This window comes from Suillus subaureus (genome assembly GCF_016647635.1).
Source record: "Suillus subaureus strain MN1 chromosome Unknown BJ212scaffold_37, whole genome shotgun sequence".
NCBI classification, from domain to species: Eukaryota; Fungi; Basidiomycota; class Agaricomycetes; order Boletales; family Suillaceae; genus Suillus; species Suillus subaureus.
Window position 1 is genome coordinate 424379 of NW_024538593.1, and position 24344 is coordinate 448722.

Genomic DNA, 24344 nt, shown 5'->3' on the forward strand with positions numbered 1-24344 from the left:
GATTCATATTCACTTGCTAACTTACTAAACTTAATTCTACCAACGTTGCCGCTCACACCACTGGGGGCGCAGCGAGGCTGCGCAATCTCCAGTATTCAAATATTGATATCTTGTGAAGCACCGAGGCATATTCGAGGCGGCATTTCTTAGGTGAGGCCAGTTTGATTCTTATTGTCATTATTGCTAACATTTAGCATCAAGTTCCTTGCTGGCAAAGCTCAAATGCTCTCCGCTCCACTCCTTAACCAAGAAAAATCATCTGGTGCAACGAACTATAAGACATCACCATCGGTACCGCATGGGGCGCGGGACACTGGGCCCATAATAATGACTACCCGCACGGAAGATGGTAGATTTGCTACTACAGAAGGCACACTGCACGTTTCGAAGCCATTCCGGTCAAGATCGACGAAGAAGTTCCGTGCAATGATTACATTTGAACCTAGGAAGACGCACTTTGACACCACGAATGAAGCATCGGGTACCAATGAGTTTCGGGTTCGTCTCCTGCGCTGCGAGTGCGCATGGTGGAACTAATACGCCACTGGCCAGGGTTTCTTCACGCTTTTCTGGATGTCATTGTTTCTCTTCACATTACAGACTTATGTCAGTAGCGTCGAAGCTAACGGTTATGCTCTGTCGTTCGCCTTCGCGACAATGTTTTCACGCCACGCAGTTACGTTAGCACTGAGCGACTTGCTCCTGGTTTCCATCACGATTCTATGTGTTCCGTTTGCGAAGGCCATTAGCAAGGGTTGGATCAGCTACTATTGGACAGGCGCCATGATACAACACGTATTCCAGACATGTGTGCTGCTCATCACAGTCACGTGGACATTTCACAGGTACGTCACGGTGCCATGCTATCTCTCTCTGACCCGTATTTTGACTGCTAAACACCCCCAGGCAATGGCCTTGGGTCCAATCCGGCTTCCTCACCCTCCACTCATTTGTGCGCCCATCATTTAGTGCTTAAAGTACTTTACTAAGGGCGAGGAACAAAGGTCATGATCATGAAGATGTACTCTTACATTTCCGTGAACGGCTACCTCCAGTGGATTTCCAGGCAATCGATTGACGTTCTCGCAGAGCTCAATGGTGCTACAGCCCGTGTTGGAGGATTGGAGCAGGCGTTGCGTGATGCAACGTTGAAGAGGGCACAGGCGGCTTCACCATCAGTCGAAACTCCGCTTGCCGATGTCACATCAACGCCAGTGGAATTGTGCACCCCGGACGCAGAGGGATTATTGATGAAGTCGTACACGGACGTGAAGACGGCTGCTGCACTGCGGCAACGGCTTGCTGCTGTCTCCAGCAATTCAGATGAGAATACGGAATCTGAACGTGGCGCAGTTAATGGAAGCGGGCGCGGAAGCCATGGAAGTTGAAGTTGCATGTGTCCTTTCATACCACCCGGATGAGTTCGTCGCAGGTCTAGCAAAGGAATTCCTGGACTTGGACTCGGAGCTAGTGAGTACGGGCCCGGAACAAGTGCGTTGGCCCGACAACGTCACGTATCGGAATTTTGCGGTCTACCAACTGATCCCGACCTTGGTATACGAGCTCGAATACCCAAGAACTGACAGGTATGCTGCAATCCACTTCAATGTTGCAACGTGAACTGATAAGGAGTTGCAGAATACGGCCTACATACATTTTTGAAAAGACGGTTGCATTCATGGGTTCATTTGCGCTGCTGTATACGGTTGCAGAATGCTTCATCATACCGCTTACCCCTACGCCAGATCAATCGTTCTTCCGCTCCCTCCTTGACCTTGCATTGCCGTTCATGATTGCCTTTCTGCTTCTATTTTATATCATATTTGGTGAGTATTGAACCAGATCTAATAGGGTGGTCTTGAACTGACGAGCACTCAAGAATGCATATGTAATGCGTTCGCTGAGATTTCCTAGTAAGGTTGCTGTGCTTGTCACCTTCTGAAATGGCTGATGTGCTCTTTGTAGCTTTGCTGATCGCCTGTTCTATGAAGACTGGGTGAGACGTTTTGAGAACCTAACTGCATCGCGAGTGACTCAACGTTGTTTCATACAGTGGAACTCCACCTCTTGGGACGAATTCTCTCGCAAATGGAACAAACCGGTGCATACTTTTCTTCTTCGGCATGTGTATGCTTCGACACGCGCCTCGTACGGCCTATCGCGCACCACAGCGATGTTCTTCACATTCGTTCTGAGCGCCATGGCACATGAGTTGGTTATGGCAATTGTAACGAAGAAGATTCGGTGGGATGCTCTATTTTTATTTATCTTCAGTATGATACTGATCAGCGGGCGCGATGCAGCATGTACCTGTTCCTGATGCAACTCATCCAGATCCCATTGATTTTGGTGTCCAGAGCACCAGTGATCCAGCGCAACAAGCTCATGGGGAATGTGGTGTTTTGGGTGGGACTCTATGCCGGCTTCCCACTGCTTTGCGTTGCGTATGTTGCATATTAAGGATGTGGGGTAGGAGAAGGAGATGAGTCCATACACGATCAGCCCCATGAGGCCTCAGGTAACCGACCCGAAAATGATAAAGCTTCGCAAAATTTATATAATATCTATTAGAAATGTACTCTACCTGAGAAATCTTTATATACCTCCGGGACTGAGTTGGATGAGAACTGCCTGCAGGAAGCACAGTCATGGCAGCCTGGCTGTTTCGGACACAAGTTATGAGTAAGGTGTTAATCGATTACCAGCAACGTTAACTTGTCACTCATTTTTACAAATGGAATTAATGACGTTGAAGAGCTAGTATATACAGTATGAGCACGCCACAACATTGCCTATGGTGATAATGAACCAAGCGGGAACTTGACATGAAAATTTCACAGTTTACTTGAGCGTTCGCATCATAATCTGCACATGCTTATACTTGTCTGGTTGCATACAATCCAGTGGATTTTCGATCTGATCTTGCCAAATAAATCTGGGACAAACGTTATTGTCTCGCCAATTTCGTCACTCGTGATCTGGCAGAATCAGATAAGTAGGAAGAATGCTATCTGGAGTTATCATTTTCGTTACCCTGAGTTACCATACATGTAATTGACATAATATCGAGTATGCAGCGCTCTGAACTCTGATAACATTCAATAAGCTGCGCGGGGAGGGACTTTGAGTGAACGAGTCCAGGGTATATAGTCATACGAAAGGGTTGGCGTATGACCATACTTATTCTTCCTTTCGCAGTGTGGAAGTTACTGGAATAAGTAACAGATAGCCTTACTGATGGTTGCTCAGTGTACAGGTAAAAGTCTTGCCATCGATAGTGGCCGCGTCAGGCCCCACAGCGATCCATGATAACACAGGATCCGATGCGCTGCCGGAGATATGCGTAGTGACTGATCGTTGATATCGCGTGCCACGATGCAGCTACATACTAGGTACGTAGGAAATTGTTTTGAAACGTTAAGAGCAATCGATAACTGATTCAATTACAGTGCTCTCCAAGACGTGTTACTATGTCACAGTTGCCAAACGGTAATTTGCATATATAAGCGTAGTCGAAGCTTCGTCATCGTGGATCATGCATGCATGATGTTAAAGGCAATGGTATTACTCACATTCGTATAGTCACTGCGCTACTATTATGGGCGAAACCGTGACTCCCATTTCCACATGGGTGCAAGTGTGTCCTCTAAGCTGTGAGTGTTTCGCAGATTGGCAGAATGCGATTTGTGTTCAGTATGACGCTATACGAACGCAAGCACAGCATCTTGACATTAGTAATGGGAACTTTTTTCCATTCTCCCTTCTCCCACGTTAGTGGGAGTCGGGGACTTATGTGAAGGTGCAGCTTATCCAAGATCCAAGAAAAGAAACGTGTTATACACACCTGGCATACTGAAATAGTAAGTTCAACTAAATCTTCGCACTCTAACCAAGTGACCATACCAACATGTCGTTGCCAGTACTTATCAGATTCGTTTGAGTTCGCGGCATCACAGGTCAAAATTGCACTCACGACGTCGGTCAACCTACGATCGAAGGAACGGTTGCAGAGACTTGATACTTGGGTGTACAAGTGTCCAGTCTCCGCGACCGTTCGTCGGTGGGGCGCTACTGTCGGACTCCGATATCACGTACAGTACTTGTCACAGGTCACCGGCTCTCCCGGAAACACGAGCCCTTGTATCCCATGGCTGTGTGTTATACTTATAGGGATGCAACTGGGGTCTTGCGGTGTTCTTGCTGTGTCGTAAAATACTTCGGAACCCGAACAACTGTGCAGGGCCCAGACACTTTATGAAAAGAATAACCAGAGTCCAGAACGAACTGTGTCACTTTGACGGACCTATGGAACGCATTAGCCAATGAGAGGGAAGAGTTTCGCATGGAGAGTTCGCCCTCCGAGAAGGGGTGAGATCGAGTAGATAGACAGACGCTAGGGGCATTCCGCGATAGGTGATGCTGCCTTTATAATTACGAGACTCGTGGCAGATCGAGGTAACGATGTTGACACGCAAATGCTAACCTGTTCCGGCTGTAGATACAAGATACTTGTGGGTCCCTTGGGTGCCTCACGGCAAGGGCGGATTCCGACCGACACAAAAGCGGCTAAGTTTGAACGAAGAAACCGAGCCCTTCCCTGTTGTTACTCGGGTCGCAAACCGTGCCGGCTCGGGTATAAGAAGGGCTTTCAAGCTCGCGTGATTATAGCAGCATTTTGGATTATCGCCAGAAATTTAAGAAGACCCACAGAGTCGTGGAGACAATTGGTGAGTCTGAGACATCCGACGGTCTATTGTGACATCACTAACAGAGTGGCCACATACAGAACGCATTGTCAGCTGGTGTGTTGCAACGTGTAAAGCGAACCTTTAGCAGGCATTAAAAGGCAAGTCATCCCTCTGTCATTGGCCCTTCCATCTCTAACCATCCTTCAGTGCTATCATCCAAGTCTAAAGCATCAAGAGAATTCGCAATTATACTTCAGCATCACCCAGGTTCTCGACAATGCAGGTCAAGTCGATTAAAACGTTTGTTAAAGACGTCAAGAGGAGGCTATCCCAGAAACATAAGCGAAAGTCATCAGCCGCGACGACGTCGACAGCCACTACATCGAACTCCTCTGCCCCATCCACACCATCTGCTCACCACTCTCCTCTGTACGATGATCATCATTCACCGAACACAATCATTACACCATCCAACCCTCGCAGTAGGTCAAGTAGTGAAACATTGGGCTCTCGTCAGTCTTCGGATGTCATCGATATCAGCTCGAAGCACTCGAGAACGCCCTCAGAAGACATGATGTCTGCTGAAACGCATGGATCGGATGACAGCGGTACCTTCGTCACCGCCGACTGGGGTCTTGCTTCCCCACGTGTGCGTACTAAATCCCTCGGCCGAAATAGTTCGGTTGCATCAGCATCTATCGCAGGATCAACCACTTCTTCCCACCCTTCCCAAAGCTCCCTCTACGCTTCTGCTCAGTCCATGCATATGGATTCCGTCGATCGCCCCTCACAATTACTTCAGACTTTACCTGAGGATAGTGCGGAGGGTCCAGGTACACCACCACAAGTGTTGGAGCCTGAGGTACCGGACCCGTTCATAATTGAAGGCTCGGAGGGCGTCTTGTCCGAAGGCGAGGATGCCTCATCTGACGTTGAAGGTGTTTCACCCGAGGGTGAAAGTGTTCCCCCTGCAGATGAAGAGATTGCGCTCGCACAACCAGCGCCTTTTACGCCATCTGAAGTACCCCCCTTGATACTTTCCCCCAATGTCAACAAAGACGTACCCCCGCCTCCTGCGAGCGAAGCCGAGTCTGAGGCACCCGAATTGTATCTTCCTGGGCTCACCATGCCTACTATGTTCTTACCCATCCCAAACGTACGCCTCTCTTTATCTTACACTCTCACCTGGTGGTTCCACCGACACCCACCATTGATGTATGTCCCATGTACTATTAGACGGACCCTCTAAATATTCTCCTCACCAAATATGTATCCCCGCTTGAGAAGCGTCCTGTACGAGATGTCACTGGCGAATGGCAAGATTCTGATTTTCACTCCATGGTTGTGAGTATGAGTGTACACCTTGTGCTACCTCAAGATCTCAATGAGCGTGCCCTGGATATCAGATGTCAAACAGCTGGCGTGCGCTTGCTAGAATGGCGCGAGATCGTCTAGTAACTTGTAATCCTGAGGACCTCATTCGTGTTCTCGATGTAAGCACACAACGGTCATGCAAGCTGTGACTTCAAGTTAGCCTCTTTCAACAGCTCTGGTCTCTGCGCCTGTCAAGCCTTGCTCGTCTCCGCCTCTACAACCAAACGTCCGCTGAGTGCACCAACCTTTTCGCAGTGCTCAATGCCATAGAACCTCCGTCCGCCCGAGAATACCTATTCGACCGCGTCCTTCCCTTTGAGCTCGAGGTCATGCACGCACGCCTCAAATACTGGGCAGGCGACCCCATGGGCTATCTGGATATTCTTTACGCTTTGCTTAAGAAGTGTAAGCTTCAAGCTAAGAGTTCAAAAGCTGAGGGCGACGACTCCAGCTTGTCGATGTGGCTTGAGCGCGCTGCACGGATGTGCCTGATCATCGCGTCGCAAATGATCGAGATGAAGGCATGTCTGTCTGAAGTTCTATACCTCGATAAGCGAGCTAATACCATTGTGTGCAGGACTTTACTGCTGCAACGAAACTCTTGGAGCCACTGTTCGCACAACGTACTGGACAACAACCCTCCCCTGCCATCCGGTCTGCCGTGGGTCGCATTTACTTGCAGAGTGGTTACCTCGCACAGGCTGTGACCCACTTTACTGTCGTAGAGGGCGATGCTAGTGCCCCGCAGACACTCAAAGATATGAATGCTGCCTTGCTCGCGTGTGCTGAGGGAAACTGGACGCGGGCGGATGAACTGCTCCGAGCCCTCGTGCAGGCAGAGCCGGATAACTTTGTGGTGAGTACTTTACTCGGGTTGTTTGCTTACGATTGACGATTACACACTCAGGCGATCAATAATCTATCAGTGGCACTTCTGAGTCAGGGAAAGCTTAAGGAGGTGAATATTCTCTGTCTTCTATCGTGTTTTCGTATTCGACGGCTTTTCTAGAGTATCGAAGTCCTTGAGGCTGCACTGCATAGCTCCCCATCGGCCGTCGTGGTAGCAGAACCGTACCTCTTCAATCTTTGTGCGTGGATCATCGCGTTGTAGAAAATTTTGAATACTGAAGTTTTGACAGCGACGCTCTACGAGCTTCACTCAGCCACAGCTGCAGAGAAAAAACGTGACCTTTTGATCGAGGTGGCGAAGTGGAGTGGAGATGGACTGAAGACGACATGCTTGAAGATGCCGTCTACATGACAGGCTGTATCGTGACCTCTTGGGCTTGTACCGTATGAATGCAATGAACCGGTTTTGGTCCTGACTGTCTTCTCCCTACCATCCCAGTCTCCAGTCAAGAAACCTTTTGCACGGGTGCGCCCATGTCTGTAAGTACTTGGAGGTCAATGAGCACGAGAGCCCCATCACATGCCCTCACACACTGGGTAAGTGTGCACACGAAGTGCACGAACGAGGATAACAAGGGATGGGGCTATGTAACAGAAAGTAAGTCTGGCCACTTACTTTCGACACGTTTTCGGGGTCACGTTCCCTCTAGTACTGACAAGTTCCTAATGCACACTTCGTCGTAGAGGAACGCTCGTGCTATACGCATTGGATGAGGTATTCTGGGTGGCCTGCATCGACAGTGCGCTTGTTCTGTGGTGGCGACCTGGAGAGACTCAGGAAACTTCTACTGCTCCACCATTCAATAATCCATACCATGGCATCGTCCTCCGCTCCGCCGATGGTGTTAACTTTCATCATTTTAAGCTCATCCTGTCGCTAGTTTCACCCATGTTCGGTGACATGTTCACGTTACCGCAGAACGAATCAGAACTAGCTGTACCTGTCACCATGTGACTGAGCCCAGCACAATCCTCTACCCACTACTTCTGCTTTCTCACCCATCCGCCGGTGCCGACCCAATTTTCAACAGTATCGATGATGCGAGCGCGGTGTTGGAAGCAGCCAAGAAGTATGAGATGGACGCGATTATCTACCGCATAGGAGATCTCATCGCTGCTCAGTTCCTTCCAACACATTCACTCGGTGTCTATGCTGTGTCTTGTTTGGCTGGATTCCGGCATCATGCTCGAACAGCCGCTGCCCAGAGCCTTAAGATCAAGGGTCTAGGACGACCAAGCTCTGGGTTTGCTGGTATGGGGGCCATTAGTGCCTTCGATTACCATAGGCTCCTCAAATACCATTATGAATGTGGCATTGCTGCTCCAGCAGTTGGAAAGTCTCTTGAATGGCTGCCATCGACCCCATACATCGAGGGCATGCAGATGTGGAACTGCGTTACTTGCGGAAGAGGCGCGTTTAGCAGGCTTGCAATTCAAATCGCCAGTTGTAGAAAGTTGATGATTACCCCGTGGTTTGAAGAGTACCTAGTCAGGAGTAGAAAGGAGTTGGCCGCAAGGCCTTGTGAGCTGACCCCATCGCAAGTGTCGGCATCTTACAATCGTGCCATTGTCAAAGCACGCGACTGCTTGGCTTGCCAATTTGTGGCTCACCACGCATTGAATACATTCCGTACCTTCTACATCAAAGAAGTTAAAAAGGCCATTGCAAAGGCGAGTTCACTGAGCATGATCAATTTAAATCTCACCTGAACACCATAGGTGAATCTGGTTTCTCGACTTATCTTGTTGTTACTGTATGCTTGTGTGCTGTCAGACGAAAATAACATTTCTTAAAGCGGTTGTTTATTTCTGAAGCTTCTGCCAAACAACATCCTGGGATTATCTAAAAGAGCCTGAGTCATCATGTTCCCCGCGGAACCGCAGTAGTCACGGTCAACCTTTGACTCAAGTGATGTATGCATCCGTAGCTATTCTTGCTATCATTTGCATCCGCTAGTGCGGACTCCCAAATTTTGATGTTTATTGCTGACTCTGCAGCTCCTGCTCGCAAATTACGTCCTCCACTCCCAAGATCGATTGTAACAAGATGAGTATCTTCGATGTCCAGGACTCTGAGACAGAAACATCCCCCCTTCTGGACGAAGCCCCGCAGAAAAAACAAAAGACACCCCTTCCAAAATTGCAGATCGGCATTTTGATGCTTGTCCTGTTAGCGGAACCCATTGCCTCCATGTCAATATACCCTTACATCAACCAAGTATAATATCAAAAGTATCTTCAGGGGATCAAATTTGAACGTTAATCACAGCTGATTCGAGAACTGGATATCACTGGTGGTAACGATGCAGCGGTCGGTTATTACGCTGGAATTATAGTAGGTCATTTCATTTGAGCGAACACATACACTTATATGACTCCGGTGATACCAGGAGTCGCTTTTCTTTATCGCACAATCACTGACGGTATTGAAGTGGAGCCGTCTTTCTGATCGCATCGGACGTAAACTTGTCCTGATGATCGGTTTATTTGGAATGGGCCTCTCAATACTTTGCTTCGGTCTCTCGACCTCCTTCTGGACTCTTGTTGTCAGGTCAGTAGATTTCATTTGTGTACGTGCGCGGTTGAATATTTCCGTACAACGGATCAAATAGTCGTTCTATCTGTGGAATGCTGAATGGCAATAGCGGAGTCATGAGAAGTATGATGGGCGAACTCACGGATTCGACCAACATGGCGCAAGGATTTGCTCTCATACCTATCACATGGTGCTTTGGGAGCTTCTTCGGGTCAGTCATTCTCTGAAGAAAAACTCGTGCTGAGAGTATTGCAGCTTCGTTATGGGGGGAACTCTAGCCCGCCCTCAAGACCGTTGGCCAAATCTCTTTGCTGGACAGTTCTGGGCAAAATATCCATATTTCTTGCCCTGCGGTATTGCTGCATCAGTTGTTTTCGTGTCGTTCATGCTCGTATTTTTCCTGGAAGAGGCAAGTCAGACTCGAGATAGATATGCGAGTCACAAATATTGATCCTCATTCAGACATTAGCGACCAAGCGCAAGCGCAATATACCTAGCGACACCACGGGCGATCAACCTTTGGAAGAATACAGGAGTAATGACTCACCCTCGGAGAATATGGCCAACGTCCCTCTACGTTCGCTGCTCACTCGTAGCATCATAATTCCCCTCGCAAATCAAACCTTTCTCTCGTTTCTCGACATCAGTATGTTCGCTCTCATGCCCTTGTTTTATTCCACTCCCACCTACCTCGGCGGACTTGGATTCGCACCCCCAGCGATTGGGTCATGGTTGGCGTTATTCGGCGTCCTCGACGGTTTATTCCAGGGGCTGTTCTTCGCTAAGGTCGTTGACCGGCTAGGTCTCAAACGCACCTTTTACATCAGTACATCGTGTTTTATACCCATCATGATTATGTTTCCAGTCATGTCGTGGCTCGTCTTCTCCAGAGGCGTTGATTACATGGTCACGAACGTGCTACTGTGCCAGCTTCTCCTGATAGTGATGTGGGACATGTCTCTAGGTGAGAGTTCTGTTATCGCGTGCGTCTCTATCGTAGGCTCACTCACAACCAGCGAGTATATTCATGTTTGTCACCGCGTCAGCACCTACGAAAAATGTACTGGGCGCGGTCAATGGCATGGGTCAAATGACAGCATCAATCGCACACGCAATTGGTCCCATGTTCGCCACGTCTATTTTCGCGTACTCGAAGGATCACAATATTTTGAGTGGTCACGCGGTATATGTTGTTCTGTGCATACCTGCGGTTGGGATGTTGTGGTTAGCGTCTTATTTACCTGAGGAATTGCAGAATAGGGATGAGCATGAGTGAAATTCTGCCTTGCGAGTAATTCATAAAGTAGAGGAATGAATGGACTAGTATATGGCTTTGCTCTCAACAATCCTCGCATGTCATCCACGAATATACATAAATGATACAAGCCCTTGTCATTGATTACTTCTTCTTTCATCTCATTTCTACACGAATCTTTTTCTCGAAAACATGATGCACGTGGTGGTAGGGGGATATGTAAGGTGCGTGTGAGTAGGGTGGAGAGAGAGAGGGAAAGAGGGGCGCCCAAGAATGAGAAACAAGTCCCGGAAACACAAACAGGGTAATACGCAGTTGTATGTACGTGGTATCTGATTCGTATCGTAAGCAAGATGGATAAAACGAGCGCCCACGGTAATATGGTAGTATAGTGTAAGAAAGAATGAGTCCGTGCGTAATACGGTGTCTCGGGCACTTGTACACTGCTGACTTGCCCTCTCTTGCCGAATAAATGTGGGCGGGGGTGAAAACGAATTATGCTGCACTGTACAAGAACAGGTTGTTCGTCGCAGCAATCTAATTATAATATCAGCACGCAGACTGGAGTGCAGATATAAAGCAGGAAAAATCGGTAGTCCAAAAAAATAACGGCACAAAGCACGAACTATATGCAAAGCGTTATACTCACAGCAATCGTGTTCTCCCGTGGATGCCAGCTAGCATGCAAGATCTTCTTGTTAAAGTCAAGCGTATCCGTTTGCATTGCGTCCCGCAGTCCGCCGGGCCGCGGGCCGTTCTTAAGCCCGTTCTTTCCGGCGGGTACACCGATCTTCTTGGCCTTGAAAGCAGACTTGTCCGCTTGCAGCACAACATCATTCGACGAGTCGGTATCAAATATGCGGAAGAAGTTGTGGTACGAGCCCGTTAGCACATGCCTAGGTTACAAGTCACTTAGTAATGGTTTGGAAGATAGCAAGGGATCGATTAGAGAACATAGGATAAAGGTGGAGCAGAAGATAAAGAAAGGTACAGGGGCAAGGGGCACGATGGGAGCGAATACGCACTTATCATCTCCACTCCATACACACTCAAACTTATCAAAGATGCAGTCGTTCTCATACAGATCGCAAAGCTTGCCACGGAGGTGGTCGTGGATAGGAATAGTCTTCACAGGGCGTGACTCCATGTTAATGTCCCAGATCTTAAGGGAGAGATAGTCGCGCGACAAGATATACCGCCCGTCATGACTGAACTTGACATCAGATATAGAAGAGATGATCTCGGAGAAGAAGGATCGGGATGTTGGGTCCTCTTCTTCTTCGAAGCCTGCACGTGATTCGATGTAAGGGGAAAGGGTTTCAAGGTTCAAATGAGGCACGCACATTTTGCATGACGGTCGCATAGTGCGGAGTCGCGCATATCTGCGAGCTTGATATTACTTTTTGAGCTCGAATACATGAAAAGGTTGCATTGCTGAGGGTGGAATTCCGCTGCGGTGATCACTTCTGTGAGTTCTTCCATATTCACAGGTTTGATGTCCACGATGTCTATTAATCATGAGCGTCTTTTCCAGATCAGGGTGGTAGAGGAGACTCACTAAAACTCTGATCACTGATGCCGAGGTTCCAGAGGTTGATGCGTAGATCGTCTGCGGAGATGTAGGTTTCCTGATCGGAATTGACAGATATGGAATGGATGTGGTAGGCATGGGCATTGGCGTAGACTTTACGTGGGACTGCGGCGATGATGTTGTCCTGTGGCTGCATGCGAGGGAGCTTGAGATGGGAGACAAGACTTGGGGGTGGAAGGGCACGATGGCCATCGAGGTGGTTTGACTCTGAGACTACACGGATACTCTTCTCAAATATCTTCCAAAGCTTGATTGTCTTGTCTGTGTGTGGGATTAGTCAGGAGTGCTGGGAGGAAAGCGGTGGCGGACCGTTGGTGGAAAGCAAGAAGTGGGCCGTATTCTGTCGTCTACACCACTTGATCTTGTTGATCTTCTCCTCGATTTCAAGAGACTTTAGATAATCGAATTCGGGCTCGTGCGACTGGAACTCTGTATAAAACTTGTACTCGCAACCTCTTTTCTAATGATCGCGTGGCATAATCAGAGTTTTAATATGGGAACGATAGAGTTAGGATGATGCTCACAGACTCATTGCGCTCAAAGAGAACGACACGACCACCTTTGTCGCCTGTGGCGAGGTAATTTCCAGTTGCATCGAACTCGACGGTGGATATGATGTCGGCTGCGGTATCCCATCGATGCGGGTCAGTTGAACCAGAGAGTCGATCAGAGTGGGTGCACGGACCTTCTGTGATGTCGTCCACTTCACCCTTGTCACCGAAGCATTGTGCAAAGCGCCAGCTACCAGAGCCTGATGGGTCGATGTCCATGATTGTAGTATAACTAGAGGGGGTTCACTGGGATTGTTATAAGAGTAGTTTAGAATTGATTTTTGATCTAATTCTTGATTTGTACCGCAAGGTGAAAGATGGCTAGATTGAAGATTTGTACGAGTTTAAAGGTTCAGGGTAGCGTGCTCGTACAATGCTAAGTCAAGTGGATGAGATGAGCCCTTTTGTTGTGCTATTGTTTGGTCACATCACACTCCCGGCTTGCACCGTAACGTTCAACACTCAAAACAATCTTTAATCCAACAATGCCTATTGCACCAATCACTGGCAAGCTTAGAAAGAGACTCTGGCTCGACCTTTCGGTCGCCCTTGGTCTCGGCGTCTCATCTGCTTATGCTTACTGGTAAGTAGACTGTTTTTCGGCTTCTCAAATCATGCTCATATGTGAATAGGTATGGCGTACACCTCAAGTCTGGTACGTCTGGGTTGTGGTGGCTCCTTGTTCGTTAACACTGATCTGCTGTAGTACAAAAGCAGGAGGAGTTTTATTTCAAGCTGGAGCGAGCAAAAGTGCAGCAGTCGCAGTGATGAGCGCGCTTTAGTATACACCGAACCTTTGTCACCGCACAAATAGACTGTGTCCACCTGGATCTTTATGGGAGGAACGGCTGTCCATTGAACTACCTAGGGGAGACACTTTGCTTGCATATGGTTTGAATCTGTTGCTCTGGTGCATGATTGGGCGTATGCTATGCTTGACTTTTGGGGAATGCCAATTGCACCAATGTCTAGCCCTGCGGTGTCTGGCGCGGGTCTTTGTCTTTCCGCAAAATCGACATGTCCTGTGAGGGAAAACAGACCTGGCGAGCAATGCGCGTGTTCGCATTACTCGGACTAGACCAACATTGATTGCGTGAATATAGAAAGTATGCACCCACTGCCTCCCACAATGTACCGCCGCTCAAAGGGGATTGCTGATATGAATGAAGAAGCCAGCTGAAAATTGTATCAAAGATCTACGATGTACACAATGTTTGGCAACAATCGAAAGGTATCCTCCTGATAAAAATGACAGGCAGACGCATCTCTCGAGCCACGATACTACGTACGTATCTCGTTTTCGCCGTGTTGTTTAACGCCGTTGCCACAAGAGATAAATGTGCAAGACGTAGATAATCACGGCAGTTCATGCAAGATGACCCCGTCGTCGGGCTTTTCCAACAGAAACAGGCTGTTTCAAAAACCACGCGAAGACGAGGACATCATGCCATCAGGGGAAACACGCAAAAAAGTTTTGGAGGGTAATAAGCGCTGCCAGTGTTTGCATTTATTTGTTCTGCTGATATAATCGCCTATCAGTCCAGCATGTCGTAGTACCAAACTTAATTATTCGCAGTTACAGCGCGCAGGATGAGTGCTAGAAGCACCCACAAGGGGTTCGGCTCATCGCACGCCATCCCTCCTAATCCTACCTTTATTGACTTCCCAAGATCTGACGGTGACCCAAGCAACTGGCCCACAAACACTACCCCCCACATTGACAGCGAGGGTCATGTAAACTACATGCGACAGGCTGCCCTCGATGAATCTTTATCAATCAAATGGCGCGTCGAAGTCGGCGCAGCCCTTGCCTCGAAGCTCAACATGGCTCGTGAGCACTCACTTCTCATGTCCTGGGCTATCGATCATTTATTTATTTCTTTCTTTCAACAGAGGGCAGCTATGTTTTGCAAGGATGGCCTGCGGGTTATCAGATGTTCGATCACAACAAAGGCCCAAAAGATAGCCCTCGTCATGATGCCTATCTTATGGGTGAGTTGTGTCTCCATTAGCGCAATTAGTCAGTGTTTACTATCAAAATGCTAGGCTCCACCTATGCCAAACGCTTCCGCTCTGTCCCAGAATTCATTCCCCACGCTTTATGGCTGCTTACAGACCCCGCGCTTGACCGCAGTAACTGCAATTGCAAATATTGCAATAAAAAACCCCAACGTGAAATCACTGCTTCCATGGGCCTTCTTCCAAAGCGCGGTGGCTCCACGCCCTCTGCCGCAAACACACCCACACGGATAGTTCAACCCCCTAGATTGAAACGCCAGCCTCAGCAACCTAAGGAGAAGCCTGTTCGGGATCACGAGAAAATACCACGCGACAAAGAAAGGTTTAGACCGTACGTCGGTGTGCGTCGCATGCCGAAACCTGTTAAGCAGCCTGCACCAAAACAAAGCATGCTCAGGGAGCGTAACGCCGATTTGAGCTGTGCCTATGGTCCCGAAGTCAAAGTTCGTCGATGGTTCCGTGATGGTGAACTCCTTTGGTGCGCATTGAACACCCCGATCGATGGGCCCAGCGGCCCAGGCGGCGACGATTCCATCTTTTTCTGGCCAGGTCTCGTCGAAGAGACAAGAATGAAGCCCACACCTATCCCAAAGGATACAGATATGGATATCCTTGATGGACCATCAAACGACCATCCGCGCTCGAACGTTGGCTCATCCAATGGTGATGAAGAAGTCCCTTGGGTCATCCGGCACGACCTTTCTTACAAAATGAAACTCCTTGGTATCTCCCAATCATTGCATATTTCAGACCAACTTGTTCTTCCGTATCAATCAGTCGCCCCTTCAGACGAGCTTATCCAAGCTATTCATGCAGTATCTTATGAGGACCTCGACCCAGACCCCGCACGCACTTTTGCATTCAACCCTTATTCCACCTCTTCGGAAGTTACCTTTGCAAAGGCCGCAGCCCCGTACGGCATTGCGCTGCAGATCGGCGCGAATATTTCTGGATATTGGACACCCACGGACGACTGGGAGTTCAAATTCAGCATCGAATACCCCAATTCCGGTCCACCACAATCGGTCAGCACATTTCAAAGTCTCGATTCAGTGATGAACTTAAGTATGGCACATAATGCTAACCTCGCCTCGTCCCTGGCGACGCCCTCTGGCTCAGGCTCTCACACGTCTAGTATCTCTGCACCGCTACCCCCACTGGCACTGGCCCAGACAATCGTGCAGACACGCTACCAGGGCCTGTGGTGGGGTGCAGAGCGTATCTGGACAGATGAGCTTATTCGGCTCAAATTTTCGCGAGGCCAGATCGCTCCTGAAGGAAATGACCTTATCAATGCACCTGCTGGTCCAAGCAGGAAGGCGCAAGAGTATGCGCGGTCTATGGGCGGCCAGGTCGGCGGTGCTGAGGGGCGGGGCGTGTTCATGCGCCTCGAAGGATTGTTCGTTGCCGATCCGCCCAGCGGGAGAGGATCCAAAGTCTGCCATGCAGTAGGGACGCTTTATGAACTCGTGGATGAAGACTGGGAGGAAGAATGGGACGGTCGGGAGATGGTAGTTGACAAAGGAAAGGGTAAGGCGATCGAAAATGGTAATTCAAACATGGATGGGTCGTTTGAGCTGGATGGTGTACCATCTGGACTTTCGTTTATGCATGGTCCATCCCCACTGAAACCACCCCCACTCGCAAACCCAGACCCAGTGGTTTCCGTTGAAGACACGACGACAGATGTTCTTTCGCATAGCAACATAGCTGGCGCTTCCGCTTCCGCATCTGCCGCATCACAACGTGACGCGAACAGCGCGCTCTCGCATCCAGTTCTCAGTGCCTTTCCACTGCCGAAGGCCCCCGACGGATTCAAATTCCGCCCCATCCTGAAGCCGGGCCATGAGATTGTTGTAGATCTGACGTGGATCGCGGGGCGGTATTACCCAGGCCTTCTCGAGCACCGGTTGCTTGACAGACACGTCGAACGCGCGCTTGCTGCTGGTGGGACGCAGTTATGGGCTCTCGAGGGCCTGACGGCTGGGTGCTATAATGCGATGGACCCGACGAAGTGGAAGCCCACTCGCACGGCGATGGTGCGGGAGGCAAGTCATGATGCGCGGGTGGGGCTTGAAGAACACTGGAAGAACAAGGAGAAAGAGCGTCAGGAGGCGAAGCTGCTGGAGGGGGCATTTTTACCACCGCTGCCGCCACCGGGAGTGGACAGTGGCGAAGAGGGATCTGGGCTGGGTAAAAGTTCTGGCGGTGCTGCGCCAGGATCAAACGGTAACGGGCAAGGTTTTGTGAACGGGAAAGAGGAGAGAATGGAATTGAGAGTAACGGAGGATGGGATGCTGGAGGAGGTTGCAATGGTGGTTGATTAGTGCGTTGGCGGCCGTTTTCCATATTTGTGTCCCTTGCATACCATCTAAGTACCCAGCTAATGTCTTGTTTTCACTGTGCTATCATGGAATGTATTATGCGTGAAGAGTCCGACGTTACCCGCCTAGTACTGTCGAGTAGACCACAGAGCAGTGACCAGCGAAGCCTATATCATCTCCCTATACGCCTTAAGCTGGCGCATACGTCCTCGCTTTGCCTGGACCAATAACAAAGACTCCCCGCTACTCAGGTAAATTATTACATTTTTAAGGACCAACTTGGCGCATGTTGTTACGGCGATAATCTTTTACATAGACATGATACATGGAGTTTTTCCTAATCGTGCGGTTGCAGACTCTTTCCCATTGAAGGAGAGTAGAAACACTTAGGGCAGTACAAGCGACAGATTGTCGGAACGGATTGCAGCATTAGAATCATGTACCAGTACCAATACGAGTATACATTTGAGTTGGAGCAGAAAATGGGGTCATTACAAAGTGTTGTCAAATGGCAGAATCCGATCCATGAAGACTGAGCGAACACATCTGACAGTCTGATTTTTATGTAGCCATGAAAGGGCCAATCTAACAATCAAGATTCATCGGTGCAATGGAATTACAGGCATGAAAATTGCGCACCACTGCGACATGGGTGTATAAACCTTACACCATAATACCTCAAAGACATAGGATTATTGGTCGTATGTGAATCGAGCAGGTGGAACCTGGAGTATCGTAATGAGGTGTTTCGATTCATATATATCTAAGTCAGATAAGACATTCCTCATCTCCTCCTCGTCATCATTGAACTTTGTCTGTGCATAGGCTACAGCAGCAAGAATAATTTAGCTGATGATTGGGCGGCATTCTCGTCGCATCTGCAGTGAGAGAAGTGACATTGATGAGCAAAGTCCTAGGTCCATTAATAGGGTACTCACTGATACATGACAATGCTTCTTGATAAGCTTTGGGCAATCTTGACGCAGGATACCAGTGGATTCATTGGCTGCTGTTGCAAATTTGTCATCGAGCTTGAGCAGATAATAATCATGGAGGCGCAAGGCGGTTGAGTGTGACGCTAGGGAATGGCACGAATCTGCCCACAAGGACTTCCGAGTCACTAAACACAAATGGGATAATTTGGATGCATACCTCGTCGCCAGACGTGCAGTCCTTCATGAGATCGAAAGTAGCGTGTTTGCTCTCGCAAAATGGAAGGATTTTTGAATAGACGGAGGCGGAAAATATAAAGATCCAAGTGGCAGAGCTCATAGTTTCTAATTTGTTGATACCCTTTGCTGTCTCAGTTCCTTCATAACGTTCGATGGCGTCCACCTGATCATCAAGTTCTGCCACAATTGAAAAGTGACAAGCGGTATTGTCAGGAGCAAAGGGAAAGGGACGACCTCTGTGGCTGGGTGTCGGAACTAGTTGAAGTATGTTTCTGCGAAACAGAGTCGATCGACGACGACGACGATTGCAACAATGATTGCTCACCCCTATTATTCAGCGCCCAGCTCTGGCCTGGACAACTCATGAGCCACGCCAGGCGGGTAATTCATCAATACTTGGCGCTGTGGGGACCTAGGACAATAATTACTGTTGAATGTGAATCCGAGCGTGACCAGAATGAGCCCGAGTGCAAGGTTGCTATATAGGCTATTTCGTTATTGGTAACTACAAATATGAAGGATTGTTTACAAATATCGCTCTGCGACAGACTACGATCACATAATTACGGTACTGGCTGCACACTATTAACGAAAATTCAAGAGGCCAATAACGGCAGAGACAAGTGGCATCGGTGACCGTGTAGTCAAGGGCGAGGCTTTGTTCTTGAATTATTCGCTAGCCTTAGCTACACCTGGCTGGGCGGGTCCTCCAACCGGGGCCCATCAACTAACAGCCAGTAGCTGCAATTCACATCAGCACTAGTCTATATATCTGTTTGCATTAGAGATGGCTACCCTTCTTTCACCAGCCTTGTCCATGTCCACCTCCGACTCTACCCCGTTCTCTCAGTACCATTCTCTTCGCCCGTCTCCAACACCATCATCAAGTTCTTCTTCATCCAGTGGCTCTCTGAATCATGCAGATGAAGGTGCGTCATTCCGTTCCCCAGTCTGCTGCCTCGAGGCAGATGTTTACGGCAGAACAGAAAATCTCACCATCACCGCGTCGCGTTCGTTGCTCGCGAGAAGCAAGGGGAAGGGAAAGAGCCACGAGTGAGTTCTCTTTCAATCTATTTCATTTTGGCTCGTGATATAACACGCGCGTGGCAGAGACATCCGCCTCCTCGCCATTTCTACACACATCACCGAAGTCTCGTATAGTATATCGGACATTCAGACGCGTATATTTGGTACGCGACTTCTTAGCCTCATCCGTTTCTTACCCACACAATCCCCAGAAATACAGGAACTACGACATAAGTCTCAATCTTCAAGTGATGCAGCTGCCACTACTGTCGTCATCGACAAGGCTCTTATGACTCTCGACGAACGCCTTGAGGCCGTCGCCCATGGTATGAAATCCGTGTCTGAATCTGTTGCGCCCTTTCAGAACCAGCCCGATGGTACCCCCGACTCCGAACAAGCTGTACTGGTCCGCAAGCATGCAGTACTCGTCATCGAGTGGGAAGCCGTGCAGAATGACACAGATGTTCTCAGGGAGGAGCTGAAAGAGGATAAATGGCTCACTGTATTCAGAACCGTCACAGAACAGGCAGACGGAATGATGGGAAGCCTGGAGAAGGCAGTCAATCGTTGTCAGGTGTGTTCTTGTGTTCTAAATATCTGTATCATCTTCACAAACACCGCGCAGGATTTTATTTGGCAGGTACATCGGGGAGGTGCAGAAGATTCACTCTCGCAGTCCTCATACAGGGGCTCAGTTAGTTCAGACAAGAATCCCATGAGCATCGAGGTATTCAACGAGTTGCTCAGCTCGTTCGAAGCAAAGAAAAAGTGGATTTTCTCCTTCTGCATTCTACTTCGTCACTCACACTTCTTCTAGGCATTATGTCCCAGCCACGTCCAAGGTACTTGCAATCATCGACAATGGCGTGCAGAATCGTGTCACAAAGAACGGGGAGACACTCCGACGACACGGAGAATCTGCTAAGAGGTGGCGGATCCTCAAGGAGCGAATGGCCAAGACGGAGAAAGAGATGGAAGTCGTCCGAAAGATCCTCACGGGTGGTGATGTAACTCGAAGCGAAACAAGTTCCACAGCAAATGGGTATCTTGCAACGCCCGCGAATTGCTCTTCGAAAGGTCGTGCACCGAGCCGAGCAACAAGTTCTACGAGCACTCTTTCGCGGAGCATATCACCACTGAGGAAATTTGCAAGGAAGATCGCCGGTCATGTACGGTCGCCTCCGGTCCCCGTCACTCCCTTGCCTGTATCACGAGAATTGTCTTCGGTGTCAAGAGACTCTTCACAATCACAGGGTCCGTCATCGGAGCCAGTTAAGGCGCTACGACGACAACGCACCTCTATATTCGCATTCAATCGGTCTACTAGTGGTGCCCCACTTACACCAGAGAAGGGACACAAATATAGCCACAGCCTCACCCCCGAATCCTCCCCCGCCTCCAAACGCATTGACCGTATCGACGACCCAAATTCAACCTTGAAACTGAAAATGTCTAAACAACCTTGGAACAGCTCAACAAAGGTAGAGGGACCGGATCTTGCGGCGACCATCAAGCCCACTCCTCCAAGCGGCCAAACGCAAAGTCTGTCCTCACCCCAGAATATGCCCCTCTCGTGCCGAGCACGCCTTCACGAAGGAGCCTCAGCCGCAGTTCAAATGCGTCTTCACGGCCTTGGTCTCCTGTAACTTCATCTGCATCCACAAACCCTTCTATACCTCCTCTTCCACCTCTACGTCCACCATCACGAGCTCAAACGCCCAGCCTTGGGACGACACCACGCCCACGGCCCAAGACCCCGAGTCAAATTCCAGCCCCTGCGTTACACTGGCGCCCCGTATCTATGCGGCAGCCTGATACTGACGACGAAGAAGAGCTCACAACTCTTATGCAGCGTGCATTTTCCCCTCCGCATACCAATACATCTTCCAGCACTTTCCGTTCACATACCCAGAGCGGCGTACGCATACCCCCACCACGCCCTCCAAGCCGGTCACAGATACCCCTTCCCAGCGTGCACGTCTCCTCCGAGTCGCGTCCCTCATCAACGATGTCCTTCTACCGCCCCCAAAGCCCGCTCACCCCAGGATCTCTCCTCAGGGCACAGACGCCCGATTCGCAATTGAAAGCAAAAGCTCAACAGGTCCCGTTTTACGGGGGCGCAGGAAACAGCGGGATACGTGCATCTGCACGGCAGACTGTCGCGGGGAAGCTCCCTCCTTCGTCGTTCCGCGATTCGTCGACGACTCGGACGCCCAACTCGCGTCCGGGGTCGCGGTCAGGGTCGTACACACCCATGGAGCGCGACCCGTTGCACTCGTATGTCCCCGCAAGTGACAAGGACCCACTTGACATGGAGGTGGCGGCGATCGTGAATGCGATTCCGCACGGGCTGCTGGTTGAGCGTGTAGATCCCCCGCTCAAGGTGCCGCCGGAGGAGGGAGAGGAGATCAGGGCGTCGTATGCGTTTTCGAATAGTTTGAGCCGGAAAGTGGTAACTTGCAAGCTGACGACGCTGACGCGCTCTGGGGCAAGGGGGGGCGGGATGTCGAAGAAGGTTGTGTGTCGGGTTGGAGGAGGCGAGTGCCAGTTCTGTTCTTCTATCAGTTCAAAGTGTTGACATGGATTTTTGCAGGCTGGCAAGATTTGCAGCTCTACATGCTCAACCGTCAGGCAGGCATGTAGACTGGAACAAAGAACGGATACCCATGCATCAGACCTGAATTATTTTTGCACTTTGCACTTTACACTTTTTCATATTTCATCAATCACGATTCAGAACGGTCGCACGTAAATCACTAGTCGCGGAACAAGTTTACTGTATTGCATCATGATTATATCCTCATGTTCATTATGTCCGCAAACGTTTTGTGCAGTTTTCTATTTCTTGTTATCTTGACCAGGGTTTAGTTACAGCTTGCTATTGAATTGCTATGATGTTTAGCTTGCGAGTGGTGATTTGACGCGTACATGTCAACTCATCGATATTCATTCATCGAATATAAAAATGTTACAACGCATATATTAGGCTGAATGAGAAACCTCTAGCGCTCATCTAATACATACTCGCATATCAACCCATTCTAATACCCCGCCCAGCTCTTCACCTTCGAGAACCAAAACGACCGTTCGTTCTTCAGCGGCAGTGGTACTGCCTCCCCATCCTCCACATTGACTGAGTCATACCCAATAAAATCGAGCTTGTTCCACCGCCCGAGGGGACGTGAACGCAACGCGAGCGTCATCTGGAAGAAATACTTGTTCGGCTGCGGCTCTGTAGTGACGTGCGCATGTGAAAGGTGCTTCTCGTCAAGGTTCGTGATGTAGACAGTGCTACCGGACAGGGACCAGTTGCCGATGTAGAAACCCTGAAATGGATGTGGTTGAACTTAGGGTTGAGGTAAGCTGGGTGTGCGCGTACCTTCATGCGCAGGTTCGGCTTGAGCATTGGAATGACGGCCTGGGGCTGCCATTCCTCGTTAGCGAGGAGGGATAGCACCTGTCCGTTGGGGAAGAATCGGCTATAATAGTGTCAACAAGTGTAAGAGATGGCTCAGGCATGAGACTTACAGGTATCGATGATACGTGATGAGATGAGTTACCTACAAGGGAGTGATAAACTCAGCACGTCGAAAATGTCGGAGGGTTCTCTACGTACGTTTACCCAAGCGTTTTCGCTAGAGCCCATCCGCCTGTGATTTTTGTAAGAAAGCGGAGATAATACATCTCCGAAAACATGACTTACATGTAATGGCAAACAGCAATGTAAACACCATCCAACCGCAAGCGGGGATGTTCGATATAAGCTCTCCGGTAGTCTGAACTGTACAGTTCCACAATATTCGTTATAGACTCATCATCAGCAATCTGGGGAGGCTTATATGCCAAGTGGACAAAATCTCTGTTGCAAATATTTATAACGCAAAGTACGTGCAGGAGACAAGCACCATACCTCCAAATCGCAGAATCCAAACTGAGCACTCGTGCTTTACGACTGACAGCCGCAAACCGCTCAATCGTGGTGTAGTCAAGAATTCGGAGGATTTGGAGTAGAAGCTCATCAGGGATGAGATTGATGGGAGGTAGTCCCTCCTTCTCATCCTCTGGCTCAAAGACAAGATTCTCAGGAAAGTTCTTGAGCACTTGTGCTAGAAACCCTGACGTCACAAAGGATCTATTCTTGCTATCCTGGTGCACTTCGAGCTTCTGCACATCCCGTGTAACTCCATCTACAGACACAGTGGACGGAACCTTCCTGTAACTGGCTGGCTGTGTGGCAGAACGTTCCTGTGTACGCTGTTCTTCTATGAAGTACGCACGATCGACGTTCGCATCGAGACGAAATGCCTGACGATAGAGTCGGAGAGCCTCGTCTAGTTGGCTGTGCTGCTCGTGAAAAACTGCTTTGCGATAGACCTCGACGGCATGAGCCAGATTGGGACTGAGATGAGATTGGCCGTGAGATGCGTGCGTTACGACGGTAGGCGCACCTGCGACGACATGGGTTGCAGGCCCCCGAGATGCTGAGAGTGTGTTAGTGATAGTAGCAGGTTTCGAGCTGGCGTCACTCCGAGCTGGGGAAATGGCACGTTCTGCAGCAATGCTGGCACCGGGAACGGGTTGAGTTTGCGCGCCCGACGTAGTGGCAGCCTGCCTTTCCCTGACCTCGGCCTTCCATTGCTCTCTGAAACGTGCAAGTTCTGCGGGCTCCTGGTCTGGTGCTAGGATATCTGACGTCCCTGCGCTCATTCCACACCTGAAAGTTGATACTCAGCTAGACAAGAGTCAGAATGTAATTCGGAAGTGCTTGCGAGTTCTTACTTTTACTGATACTAATTTGAGTGACCAGAACTTCGGAAGCAAACTACCCTGAGATGGTTTTGGTGGTTCGGCCGTTCAATATTGCGAGCATACAGAGAAAGTGGAGACCACATTATTGGT

At 49.4% G+C, this 24344-nt stretch overlaps 10 protein-coding genes across 10 annotated transcripts; 7 read left to right on the plus strand and 3 right to left on the minus strand.

The window, feature by feature from the left end:
• The first annotated feature begins 39 nt into the window (after positions 1-39).
• On the plus strand, positions 40-2684 carry BJ212DRAFT_1382908 (MBOAT, membrane-bound O-acyltransferase family-domain-containing protein). The gene is made up of 11 exons (XM_041336716.1): positions 40-150; positions 202-498; positions 553-845; positions 907-952; positions 1005-1344; positions 1376-1586; positions 1639-1826; positions 1880-1913; positions 1966-1996; positions 2054-2244; positions 2304-2684. Exons 2-11 carry the CDS (start codon positions 223-225, stop codon positions 2458-2460), a joined length of 1767 nt encoding a protein of 588 aa, XP_041188829.1. The 5' UTR covers positions 40-150; positions 202-222; the 3' UTR covers positions 2461-2684.
• Positions 2685-5454: 2770 nt separating this feature from the next.
• On the plus strand, positions 5455-7323 carry BJ212DRAFT_1280619 (uncharacterized protein; the record flags this gene model as incomplete). Its single annotated transcript, XM_041331568.1, has 8 exons — positions 5455-5844; positions 5925-6032; positions 6095-6181; positions 6236-6598; positions 6640-6918; positions 6970-7020; positions 7072-7150; positions 7202-7323. The coding sequence occupies 8 exons, from the start codon at positions 5455-5457 to the stop codon at positions 7321-7323; spliced, it is 1479 nt and encodes a 492-aa protein (XP_041188830.1).
• Positions 7324-7761: 438 nt separating this feature from the next.
• BJ212DRAFT_1530275 (uncharacterized protein) lies at positions 7762-9036 on the plus strand. The gene is made up of 2 exons (XM_041341764.1): positions 7762-8725; positions 8787-9036. The coding sequence occupies exon 1, from the start codon at positions 8049-8051 to the stop codon at positions 8679-8681; it is 633 nt and encodes a 210-aa protein (XP_041188831.1). The 5' UTR covers positions 7762-8048; the 3' UTR covers positions 8682-8725; positions 8787-9036.
• BJ212DRAFT_1382929 (MFS general substrate transporter) lies at positions 8827-10887 on the plus strand. The gene is made up of 7 exons (XM_041336717.1): positions 8827-9189; positions 9241-9306; positions 9362-9522; positions 9584-9718; positions 9763-9916; positions 9970-10471; positions 10524-10887. The coding sequence occupies exons 1-7, from the start codon at positions 9019-9021 to the stop codon at positions 10781-10783; spliced, it is 1449 nt and encodes a 482-aa protein (XP_041188832.1). The 5' UTR covers positions 8827-9018; the 3' UTR covers positions 10784-10887.
• On the minus strand, positions 10888-13303 carry BJ212DRAFT_1382938 (protein phosphatase 2A regulatory subunit PR55). Its single transcript, XM_041336718.1, has 8 exons — positions 13039-13303; positions 12878-12975; positions 12663-12813; positions 12321-12614; positions 12106-12270; positions 11788-12049; positions 11412-11658; positions 10888-11299 (listed from the first exon to the last, which is right to left on the minus strand). Exons 1-8 carry the CDS (start codon positions 13121-13123, stop codon positions 11258-11260), a joined length of 1344 nt encoding a protein of 447 aa, XP_041188833.1. The 5' UTR covers positions 13124-13303; the 3' UTR covers positions 10888-11257.
• Positions 13304-13332: 29 nt separating this feature from the next.
• On the plus strand, positions 13333-14066 carry BJ212DRAFT_1467399 (COX7A, subunit VIIa of cytochrome c oxidase). Its single transcript, XM_041338983.1, has 3 exons — positions 13333-13487; positions 13537-13559; positions 13611-14066. Exons 1-3 carry the CDS (start codon positions 13390-13392, stop codon positions 13670-13672), a joined length of 183 nt encoding a protein of 60 aa, XP_041188834.1. The 5' UTR covers positions 13333-13389; the 3' UTR covers positions 13673-14066.
• Positions 14067-14470: 404 nt separating this feature from the next.
• Positions 14471-17427, plus strand: BJ212DRAFT_1382950 (uncharacterized protein). The gene is made up of 3 exons (XM_041336719.1): positions 14471-14735; positions 14798-14896; positions 14951-17427. Exons 1-3 carry the CDS (start codon positions 14495-14497, stop codon positions 17248-17250), a joined length of 2640 nt encoding a protein of 879 aa, XP_041188835.1. The 5' UTR covers positions 14471-14494; the 3' UTR covers positions 17251-17427.
• A 383-nt stretch (positions 17428-17810) lies between these two features.
• On the minus strand, positions 17811-18899 carry BJ212DRAFT_1382956 (uncharacterized protein). Its single transcript, XM_041336720.1, has 3 exons — positions 18745-18899; positions 18186-18691; positions 17811-18125 (listed from the first exon to the last, which is right to left on the minus strand). Exon 2 carries the CDS (start codon positions 18517-18519, stop codon positions 18295-18297), a length of 225 nt encoding a protein of 74 aa, XP_041188836.1. The 5' UTR covers positions 18520-18691; positions 18745-18899; the 3' UTR covers positions 17811-18125; positions 18186-18294.
• A 46-nt stretch (positions 18900-18945) lies between these two features.
• Positions 18946-22374, plus strand: BJ212DRAFT_1382958 (uncharacterized protein). Its single transcript, XM_041336721.1, has 8 exons — positions 18946-19348; positions 19406-19472; positions 19530-19609; positions 19658-20019; positions 20071-20213; positions 20263-20895; positions 20931-21982; positions 22039-22374. The coding sequence occupies exons 1-8, from the start codon at positions 19207-19209 to the stop codon at positions 22086-22088; spliced, it is 2529 nt and encodes an 842-aa protein (XP_041188837.1). The 5' UTR covers positions 18946-19206; the 3' UTR covers positions 22089-22374.
• A 112-nt stretch (positions 22375-22486) lies between these two features.
• Positions 22487-24152, minus strand: BJ212DRAFT_1484981 (uncharacterized protein; the record flags this gene model as incomplete). Its single annotated transcript, XM_041340905.1, has 6 exons — positions 22487-22771; positions 22825-22924; positions 22974-23005; positions 23062-23095; positions 23149-23304; positions 23356-24152. 6 exons carry the CDS (start codon positions 24150-24152, stop codon positions 22487-22489), a joined length of 1404 nt encoding a protein of 467 aa, XP_041188838.1.
• Positions 24153-24344: the final 192 nt, after the last annotated feature.

Excerpts from the sequence above, each read along its gene's own strand:
- BJ212DRAFT_1382938 (XM_041336718.1), bottom strand. The coding sequence starts at position 13,123 with ATGGACATCGACCCATCAGGCTCTGGTAGCTGGCGCTTTGCACAATGC. Across the intron at positions 12,615-12,662 it reads CTTCTTGCTTTCCACCAACG|ACAAGACAATCAAGCTTTGG; the intron begins GTCCGCCACCGC and ends TCCCACACACAG. Across the intron at positions 11,659-11,787 it reads GTATGGAGTGGAGATGATAA|GCATGTGCTAACGGGCTCGT; the intron begins GTGCGTATTCGC and ends CTTGTAACCTAG.
- BJ212DRAFT_1382956 (XM_041336720.1), bottom strand. The coding sequence starts at position 18,519 with ATGAGCTCTGCCACTTGGATCTTTATATTTTCCGCCTCCGTCTATTCA.
- BJ212DRAFT_1382950 (XM_041336719.1), top strand. The coding sequence starts at position 14,495 with ATGAGTGCTAGAAGCACCCACAAGGGGTTCGGCTCATCGCACGCCATC. Across the intron at positions 14,736-14,797 it reads CTCGAAGCTCAACATGGCTC|AGGGCAGCTATGTTTTGCAA; the intron begins GTGAGCACTCAC and ends TTCTTTCAACAG. Across the intron at positions 14,897-14,950 it reads TCATGATGCCTATCTTATGG|GCTCCACCTATGCCAAACGC; the intron begins GTGAGTTGTGTC and ends TCAAAATGCTAG.
- BJ212DRAFT_1382908 (XM_041336716.1), top strand. The coding sequence starts at position 223 with ATGCTCTCCGCTCCACTCCTTAACCAAGAAAAATCATCTGGTGCAACG. Across the intron at positions 499-552 it reads CGGGTACCAATGAGTTTCGG|GGTTTCTTCACGCTTTTCTG; the intron begins GTTCGTCTCCTG and ends GCCACTGGCCAG. Across the intron at positions 1,827-1,879 it reads TCTATTTTATATCATATTTG|AATGCATATGTAATGCGTTC; the intron begins GTGAGTATTGAA and ends CGAGCACTCAAG.
- BJ212DRAFT_1530275 (XM_041341764.1), top strand. The coding sequence starts at position 8,049 with ATGGACGCGATTATCTACCGCATAGGAGATCTCATCGCTGCTCAGTTC.
- BJ212DRAFT_1382929 (XM_041336717.1), top strand. The coding sequence starts at position 9,019 with ATGAGTATCTTCGATGTCCAGGACTCTGAGACAGAAACATCCCCCCTT. Across the intron at positions 9,190-9,240 it reads TATACCCTTACATCAACCAA|CTGATTCGAGAACTGGATAT; the intron begins GTATAATATCAA and ends CGTTAATCACAG. Across the intron at positions 9,719-9,762 it reads TGCTTTGGGAGCTTCTTCGG|CTTCGTTATGGGGGGAACTC; the intron begins GTCAGTCATTCT and ends AGAGTATTGCAG.
- BJ212DRAFT_1467399 (XM_041338983.1), top strand. The coding sequence starts at position 13,390 with ATGCCTATTGCACCAATCACTGGCAAGCTTAGAAAGAGACTCTGGCTC. Across the intron at positions 13,488-13,536 it reads TCATCTGCTTATGCTTACTG|GTATGGCGTACACCTCAAGT; the intron begins GTAAGTAGACTG and ends ATATGTGAATAG. Across the intron at positions 13,560-13,610 it reads TGGCGTACACCTCAAGTCTG|TACAAAAGCAGGAGGAGTTT; the intron begins GTACGTCTGGGT and ends GATCTGCTGTAG.
- BJ212DRAFT_1382958 (XM_041336721.1), top strand. The coding sequence starts at position 19,207 with ATGGCTACCCTTCTTTCACCAGCCTTGTCCATGTCCACCTCCGACTCT. Across the intron at positions 20,020-20,070 it reads AGGCAGTCAATCGTTGTCAG|GATTTTATTTGGCAGGTACA; the intron begins GTGTGTTCTTGT and ends AACACCGCGCAG. Across the intron at positions 20,214-20,262 it reads TCGTTCGAAGCAAAGAAAAA|GCATTATGTCCCAGCCACGT; the intron begins GTGGATTTTCTC and ends CACTTCTTCTAG.